General features: G+C 53.8%; 1 protein-coding gene across 2 annotated transcripts in view; it reads left to right on the top strand.

The window, feature by feature from the left end:
- The first annotated feature begins 20 nt into the window (after positions 1 to 20).
- Positions 21 to 9,187, top strand: part of CAMK2A (calcium/calmodulin-dependent protein kinase II alpha) — a 66,128-nt gene continuing 56,961 nt past the window's right edge. Inside the window, exon 1 of one of the 2 annotated variants that reach the window (XM_010850564.1) lies at positions 21 to 137. In XM_010850564.1, coding sequence (XP_010848866.1) covers positions 76 to 137 — 62 coding nt within the window. In that variant the 5' untranslated portion in view covers positions 21 to 75. The remainder of the gene's footprint in view (positions 138 to 9,187) is intronic. The other variant, XM_010850563.1, reaches the window with a different exon arrangement.

The raw sequence follows: 9,187 nt of genomic DNA, 5'->3' as shown, positions 1-9,187 counted from the left end.
CCCTAGTTCTGGGAGCAGCAGTGCTCCGGTCCTGGTCCTACAGCCCCAAGCCTCGCCTGCCCGCCCAGCGCCAGGATGGCCACCATCACCTGCACCCGCTTCACGGAAGAGTACCAGCTCTTCGAGGAACTAGGAAAGTGAGTTGCAGCTCAGAGAGTCCTGGAGGGCTCAGGGGGCTCATCATCATGGGTTGGGGGGCACCTGCACTGCTTCCCGTGCACACAGGAAGGGAGACAATGTGCTTGGAGGTGCTTGCATGTGCAGAGTGCCTAGAGTTGGGCACAGGCATGTTTGCCAAGATGTGCCAAGGCTAGCTGCGTGAGTGTGTGTGTAGAGGTGAAGGGTTGACAGTGCGTGGCAGTGTCTGTGCATGCAAACACACACACACACACACACACACACACACAACTGCACATGACCTGGGCACACACAGATTCTTAGAAATTCAGGATTTAAAAGGGTTTTCCCAGTCAGCTGAGTCCAAGGCTGGAATCCTCTGTTGGGTTTTTTTCTTGAGGTGGCCATCTGGCCTCAACTTGGTTACTTCTGGTGACAGAGAGCTCATCATCTCCTGGGTAGTTCCTCCTGCCTTTAGGCACCTACAGCAGCTGTGTGGATTGGCCGACTTCTCTTTATAAGCACAGCCCCTCCCCACCTTCCCCCTGCCAGCTCTGCCAAGGGTGAGAGCAATGGTACAGCAGGGGTTAATAACTGAGCCACTGTTGAGACTTCTTGGGTGTTGGGAGGAGGGGAGAGACAGTCAGTGAGCTGTGGGAGGGGGGATTCTGCTAAGGCAGGGGCTAGTGATGTGAGGGTGCACCAGCTCTTGTCCCTCAGCAAAGTTGTCCAGCCTCAGAGCTCATTTCCTGCCTTTGATGACTGGTGTGGAGAGAAAGATGGGAGGAGGTGGGGGAGGGAGAGGAGAGCCCCTTGGGATAGCCCCATGGATTGTGGAGTGTCCAGGGAGCACTCCCAGGTGCCGCCAGCTAGGTTTGTGAAGCAACTGGAGATAGATCCACAGTAGGGGTACAGTTCGGAGGCAGAGTTTGCCCTATGGGCACTGCAGCTCCAGTGCCCTGGGTGGCCCCTGACATAGTAGCAGGAGTACAGGGGAGAGGCACCCTGTAAGCAGGTGTGTGCTGCTGTAAGGTCTGAATATGCACACGCAAAGGTGCATTTTGATGTGTGTTGTTGTGTAAGCACTGACTCTGTGGTACACTTGCGTGCACTGAAAAGGTGTGCAAGTGTTCATGTGTATGTGCCCTGGGGGAAGGTACTGGTGTGTGCTTTATGTGGAAGTCCTGAAAATGCAAGTGTGCCCTGCAGGGGTGGATGGATGCAAGCGGCACAAGGAGGTCCGTTGGCTGATTTGCATGAGAACGAAGGTGCATACATGCGTCACTTATGTACACATGGTTGGAGCTGTGTGCACATCAGCTGTATGTAAATATGTCTGTGTAAGGATGCGCAGGTGGGACTTGGGCTGGCTGGTGTCCCTGTGAGGTCTGGATATGGACATCTGTGTGGACCGGGGTCCATACCCATGGGAAGGTTTATGTGTGTGTGTTTGAGGCCTGGACCCATGGGCTCGGGTGGGAGTGTGGCTGCTGAAGGCATGTGCGAGCTCAGGCTGGTGTCTGCGTGTGTGTGGGAGGTGGGCCCATGACTGTGTACAAGAAGGCTGCCCGCACACACACATGGACACACACACTTGCACACCAGGCTATCCTGATACCTATAGGCATACACCAGACCCTTGTACAGAAACATACCCATGTGCAGACGTGTACTCACTCCTGTCTGCAGACTTCCTGTCTTTCTGAGTGTGTTTTTGTCCTGGGGGTGGGGTGTGGACAGCAGGAATGAAATGTTTGGAGCTGCTCTGGAGGACCCAGGCTGTCTGCTGCACTTGTGCAGGGACCCCTTCTCAGCTGGGTTCCGGCATCCACCGGAGCCAAGGATTCCCTGATCAGCTGGGCGCTGCCTTTCAGGGTGCGACCAAGGCTCAGTTCTGGGAGGACTGCGTCACAGAGTGCAGTGAAATGGAGTTGAGATGTGACTCAGGCACTTATAAAACTGCTGTTTTGCCCTAAGAGGAGATGGATATCATGAAGACTGGGTGGTCTGGTGGTGACTTGGCAGGGAGCGCCTTCTTGAGCCTTGGCTCCACAGTCTGCCAGGGCTCTTGCAGGGATCAGGGCATGGGCAGAATTTCTGGAGCCCTTTTGTGACCATGGCAGAAAGACTGAGGGTGGCAGGCATGGCCAGGCCTAATCTGATCAATTTCCTTCCACAATTACCAGTGCTCTTAACCTTTTTAAGGTCACATATTCCTCCAGGAATCTGATGAAAGTCTATCTTACCTAGAAAAATGCTTGAACCTACGAAACAATGCGGGCAAGGTCAGGACTCGCCAGATGTCAGGAAGCCTAAGGATGGGGCCTGAGGATGCTTGTATTGGAAAAAAAGGAGATGAGGCGCTACCCCTCTGATGCCTGGGTTTAAAAGGCCAGGGTGCATCACTGGGGAGGCAGGGCTTTCCTGATTCACTCGAAGCTCCAATCCAAATGACCAGGTAGTGGCAGCACCCAGCACAGGGCACAAGGCCCGGACCTTACCACCCATAGCGCTATGACACTGGGCTGGCCATGGCACCTGTTTCCCACAACCTGTAACCTGGAGATAAAGAGGGACTGGGAGGATGGAGTGAGATGGTTCTCATGAAGACACAGTGATGCTTGTGGCACCCTGAGATCACCACTGCCCTCAAATGGGGGCTGGCACCTGCCAGGGCTTTGCTTTTTGACAGGAGTTTGCCCAGCTTGGCAGAAGGGGTTGACTGAGCCCTGCCCCTAACCCACCGGGCTGGCTGGGATGGGACAGGCTCCTCTTCTGTCAGGATGAGCAGCACAGATGCCTACAGGGACCATCCTTCAAGGGGTGACCCAAGGCCCTGGCCAGCCAGGACACTGCTGTTACCATCTGGAAGCTGAGCTCCCATTTCTAGGAACCCACTTCAGATCACCAGCATGATGACTGCCAGAGGCAGCTAGGCTGGCCCTCCAAGGGGCCATGGGGGCCTTTGACCTCCTTTTGCAGGGCCTGGCCTCCCAGCTGCAGAGAAGGACAGGAGGAGGACACGAGCCTCTTGAGGGATTCCTGGCACCCTGCCCAGTGAGGCCTGGGTCCTGACTGCAGGCCTTCGAGGACCCTAGGGTAGGGCTGGCTGAGGATGTCAGAGGAGGGGCTCCTGCCCCGCCTAGGGGGCAGCCAGCTGAGGGGGTTGAGGGGTTGGGGTCAGAATTAATGCTCTAGGGCCTCTTGATGCTCCTGGATGGAGGTCCCACTGCAGTATATGATTCACATAAGCCAGGAACTTGATTCCAGTTTCCCTAGAGGGTTGGGGTGGGGCTGTCTCTGGGAACCCAGAGACTAGCTCACTTCCTCCTTCCTTGACCCATCCAGTCCTCCTTCCTCCCATGGGAGAGGCAAACAGAAGCACAGACCTTAGGAGCACAGAGGCTTGTGTGGAGGCAGGAGGCAGGTTGCAGCACCCCCAGCTCCAGGGTCAGAGTGGGCCTGGGCACTAGGGTCAGAGCTCCCTGCAGACCCAACCTTCTGGAAGACCAGGACCCGGGGTGGGTGGGGCAGCGGGGAGAGGAAGGGGTGAATTCCAGGAGATAGAGAAGGAGGATGCCTCCTCTAGCCCTTGACATTCTCCGGGCTTTGAATCCCAGTCCCAGGAGAGGTTAGTTAGGGAGGCAGAATTACCCTGCAGCCTGTGTAATCACTGGGCTGTACAGAGAGAGCCTGGGAAGGAGATTTTACTTGAGAGGGGGAGGGAGAAGGGAGGGAGGCTGGAGAGAACACACAACCCAGTCTTTTCTCTTTAGAAAAGGATCTGAAATTGACTCAAGGGTGGTGTTGGAGCTGGGGAAAGGGTTGCAGGGGCCAGCAAGATTGCCCGAAGGAGAGGGAAGAGCTGGCTCTGGAGTCCCCATGGCTTTGTATCATGAACAAGGCTCAGGCTGGGCTTGATCAGTGGGGGACACTGGAGACCAGAGGCAGCTCCCTGTTCTGGGGTGGGGTGGAGGTGGGGAAGCCCAGGGTCCTGGGTGCTTAGGTTCCTTCACTCTTGGACACAAGCTCTGACACCTGCAGGTTGCGTTTCTCAATCCCACTCTCTTCCTGGCAGGGCTGTTAGGAGGATCCTAGGTGTAATACCGGAGAAGAGAAAATACCTGTGCCATGAGGCACTATCCCCCGCAAAGACAGGACTGTGCTTTTATTTTGCTTCTGACAACCTGTCACTTTTATAGCGCTTTGGGGCCAATGTGGCACTTCTCCACCCACTAGCTCATCTCTGAGGGAGGGAAAGGACTTACTCACCCATCTTACAGATGAGCAGACTGAGGTCTGAGAAGGTGAAATGACCTGGCTCAGGGGACTGGTGGCAGCACTCAGGCTTGCGTGTAGGTCCCCAGCACCGCGCATATGGAGAGAAGACTAATAAGGGGTGCCCCTCGTGGTGCCCTGCCTGGGGAACACTTCCAGGGAAGAAGGGTGTGCCCTTGCGGGTGAGGGAACTCTGAACTGTCACTTATCCTCCCATCATGATTCTGCCTCTAAATGACTGTGCCAGATTCCTTGTCCCTGGTGTACCTCAGCTTTACCATCTGTGAACTGGGGATCAGAGCACTTCTGCAGATGCTGGAAAGCACGGTTAGAGTTGCTACCCTCTTTAGCCTCTGTGAAAGGCACCTGTGGGAAATTTCAGGCTTCCCGAACACCAGAGCTGGGAGGACCATGGACATTGTCTCCTCACAGCATCAATGGTGGAGCCAATGCCCAGAGAGACGCAGTTTGCCCAAGGCCGCAGGAAGAGCCTGTGGCAATGGTAGCCAGGGTAGGGGGCCAGGTGATGTTCAGGGGCCAGCGGCTAAGGATGGGAAGTTGGGGGGCAAGTGGGACAAGGGAAGGGGATAGCCTTCCCCCACTCTTCCTCCAAGCCACCAGAGCGGAAGGCACGCACATGTGCTGGTGCTTGCCGCAGCCCTCCGCCCCCACGCGGCCGCCCCCACACAGGCTGAGACACTGACACTGCTGAGCCCCGCTCCCGCCTGCCCGCCTCCCTGCACGGTGCGTGGTGACTGCTGCCAGCATCCCTGCAGTCTGGGGCCCCGGCCCTCCCAGAGGGTGAGGGCACAGCCTTGGAACGCAGTGCCTGAATCCTGTTGCTAGTGCACACGTGCACATAAACACACACGCACACACACACACGGGTGCATATGGATGTGTGTGTGCCGACATACTGGCTCCAACAGGACATGAAGCAAGAGCCTTACCTCCCAGTGCAGGGAGAGCAAGATGATGCTGGTAGGCTTCTGGATTGCCCCCCTGCCGCCACCATCTCTCTCTCATTCTCCCTTGCTCTCGCTCTCTTGCTCTTGCCGTCTTTCTCTCTCTGTCCTTCCCTGTCTTACTTCCCTGCATCTCTCTAGTCCATTTTTCTCTATCCTTCCCTCTTTTGTGTGCTGGTCCCTTGGCCACAGTCCACCCCTCCTACACACACGTTGATGTGTCACGGTCTTTTCCGAGCCTCTCTGTGGTGTGGTAGGAAGCTTCCCAGCCCAGGCCAACCTGACGCAACCTCTGCCCCACCACCCGGCATGTCACAGGCTGCTGAGACCCAGCCCAGGCACTAGATCTAGGTCCCTATGGGACTTGGCTGCCCACCAAGATGTCAGATGGGGCTGTGAGGCTGGTGGGACCTTCTGTGCTAGAAAACACTGACGGCCTTGATGTCTCAGCGTCATATAAAAGGAGGAACAAGTCTGTGACCCTTGCATCCACTCAACAAGTATTTCCTGAGCACAGACTCTGTTCCTGGCCTCGGGCTGAGCCCAGCAGGTACCACATGCCAGACTTATGTCATCTCTGCCCATTTGGGGCTTACGGTCTAGTGGAAATCTGACATTAACTAAATCACTTCAGATATTGTTATTTAAATGCAACTGGATAAAGGCTATGAGCACAAACATGGGGTTATAAGCTACAAAGAGACCTCAACTGGTTGGGGTGATGGAGGAATCAGGGAAGGCTCCCCTGAGGCAGTGACATTGGGGAGTGACAGCTGAGTAAGAGCCGGTCAGAGGGAAGAGGGTGGAAGAGTGTTTCTCAGAGTGGGAACAGCACAGGCCAAATCTCTGAGGTGTGTCTTTTGATGGAGTGTGTCAGCTCCAGGGGGTTGGTGGTCTTACTCTTCTTAGGCATGCTCTGTTGCTTTCAACTTTTTTTTTTTTTTGGCAACACCATGGGGCATGCAGGATCTTAGTTTCCTGACTAGGTATTGAACCTGTGCTCCCTGAAGTGGAAGCATGAAGTCTTAGCCACTGGACCACCAAGGAAGTCCTTGCCTTCAACTTTTGGATACCTAGGGGCTAGAAGGAATATTAAAAACCTGTAGCATGTCTAGAAGAGGTGGGAGGTGGGCCAGGTGGCCAAGGTCTGGAAGCCAAATCAGGTGAGAGAGGGCCAAGAAGCTGGGGACTCTAGCAGGGAAAAGAGACCCCTCAGGGTTCCCTTCCCTTATCCCTGGAGGGACATCTTGAGCCCCAGAGATGATACAAGACTGCTCTATATGGCTCTGGAGGGCAGAGCAGGGCCACATGTCTAGAGTAACAGGGAGGTAGATTTCAGCTCAACCTAAAGAACTTTCTCATTGTCAACTGATCCTCTACCCCCAGATGAACATGGCTTGGGAAATATTGAGCCCTGTTCCAGCAGATACACATGTGGAAGCCCTCTTCTCACTGCTGGGTCTTGTTTCCCTCCTTGCCTGCATCCCTGTCCTTGTCTGGTAAGAGGCTTTGCTACAAGCACAAAGTGGGAGATGGTTTAGGGGTCAGGATAGCCTCAATTGCATATGAATATCAGAAGGAAGAGTGCTCCCTTGTCTTAGGGATGGGGAAATAAAGTCCAGAGAGGGTCAGGGGCTTGCCTGAGGTCACACAAGTCAGTGACACATGAGATCTGGGCCCTTCAGCCTCTTTCCATGTCAATTCTTGGCTTTTCACTCCTTGGAGCCTTTCTCTCTGAAAGTCTTTGGGGTGTACATGTAATTGAAGCCAGGCCAGGAGGCTCCCTGAAGCTGGGAGAAAGCAGCCCCTCACCATTTCCCCCTGTTTTGCCTGCTATGATCCTGTCACCAAGCCCTGTGGATATATATTTTTTAGTTTTCCTTTTTGTAACCCAGTCAAGAAAGCCTAGGCACAGCCCAAACAAGGAACGTGTTGGAACTTCTGTTGGTTCAATGTTCCCTGCAGCAAACAGACTCTTCCGGTTCCCAGGCCTTCTGTGTCCCCAGCAAGACTTCTGCTGGGTTGGCGTGGGGCAGGCCTGGGAGTGCGGGACGGCTCGAAGACACTGCGTGCTTGCAGCATCTTTTGGAGTCTGGAAGTGGGCGGCAGCAGCTGGGGTGGAGAGGAGGAGGGATGTGTGGTTTCAGGAAAAGGTCCTAGGATTTTCTGGCTCTCAAATGCTAGTTTGTGGAGTTTGGGGAAGAGCTGCTATGCTGAGCTGGGGAGAAGAGAGAGAGAAAACCAAGCAAAGGGGATTCTGAGCCCCCAGCCCCTGCCACCTCTGCTCTGTTTGCCATCTGGGGACCTGCATAGCTGTGTTTGTTTGTTGTTAAGAAAGGATACTATTGCTTAAAAAGAAAAAAAAAGAGAAGGCTTACAAATGATCAACAGTTGATTTCACAGATGGATAAACTGAAGCCCCCACAAAGTGAAGGAATTTGCTTAAAGTATATAGAGGTGGGTGTTATGGAAACAGGGGCTTCCCAGGTGGCTCTAGTGGTAAAGAACCCATGTGCCAATGCAGGAGACATAAGAGACATGGGTTCGACCCCTGGGTTGGGAAGATCCCCTGGAGGAGGGCATAGCAACCCACTCCAGTATTCTTGCCTGGAGAATCCCATGGAGAGAGGAGCCTTTGCAGTCCATAGGGTCGCAAAGAGTCGGACATGACTGAAGTGACTTAGCACACGCACACACACGTTATGCAAACAGGATGTTCCTTTCATATCTGAACAAATCTGATTTCAGCTTTTTAACTGTTTGAGGAATCTAGAAGTCCTCAGAGAATCTCACATGAGCCACAGTCACCCCCCAAAACACACACTCATTCCAACTCACAGGATGTTGTATATCATTTCCCACAAATCCCCCACCCTAATGCCCATCTGTGGACCACAAGTTAGGGGAGTCTGAGAGTTTAGGGTATTGGAAAGAGCAAAGGATGATGATTCAGGACTCCTGGGTTCAAGGTCTTGGCCTCAGTTTCTTTAACTGTAGAATGGGGAGAGAGTAGACCTCAATGGCAAGATATTACCGCAGTGTCTGCTGCAGCAACCTGTGGCCCACACGCCGGCCCCTCAGCCGGGGCTGCTCCAGCGACCAACCCCAGCTCTGTGCCTTCCCCCAGACATTCAAACCCCATCTGCTCTGGGTTCCATGCCCCCAAGCCTTGCTCTGTGCCAAGTGATCAGACCAGCTAACCTGGACTGTGAGTTATTGACCACCAAGAAGTATTACAAGTTAATCCTCTCACAGGTAACAGGTCTGTCACCTTTGAGCAGAAACTTTCTGAACTCATCCCAGCTCATCTCAGAGAGGTAGAATGCTTAGGCATATTAACCTGGAGTGGTGAGATTTGGAGAAAGAAAACTGGACTTTGATTAAGAGGTGCCGATCACATAGTATTTCTAGTGAGCAGCTAGAAATTTGGGACTAGAATTCTGAAGCGAGGAATGGCTGTGCAGAAGCAGATTTCACTCTTGGGTGACACTCAGTGGCTTTCACCATTCTGCGGGGTTGAGGGGAGGTGGGCAGGGGCGGTGGTGGTGGTCAGAGAATCCCTTGTGAAGCTAATGAAAACTATGCGTCCTCTGCACAGAACAATGCACAGACACAGAATAATTTAGTTAAAATTTTAGAGATGTTCACGAACACCCAGAGCCTCCCCACAGATCCCAGTTTCATGGTCCTGGGTAGAAGGGATGGCAGGGAAAGAGGTAAGGATTGGTGGAGAGAGAACAAGGAGTAGAGATGTTCAGAGGGGGATAGGAGGGGGATGAAGAAGTGAAAATAAGTTGGGGGGGGGGCTGCCAAGGAGAGTGTGGTGA

The sequence above is a fragment of the Bison bison genome, unplaced genomic scaffold (assembly GCF_000754665.1).
Source record: "Bison bison bison isolate TAMUID 2011002044 unplaced genomic scaffold, Bison_UMD1.0 scf7180017864291, whole genome shotgun sequence".
Classification (NCBI taxonomy): domain Eukaryota; kingdom Metazoa; phylum Chordata; class Mammalia; order Artiodactyla; family Bovidae; genus Bison; species Bison bison.
Note: the sequence above shows the minus strand (reverse complement) of the source record. Positions and strands in the feature narration are given on the sequence as shown.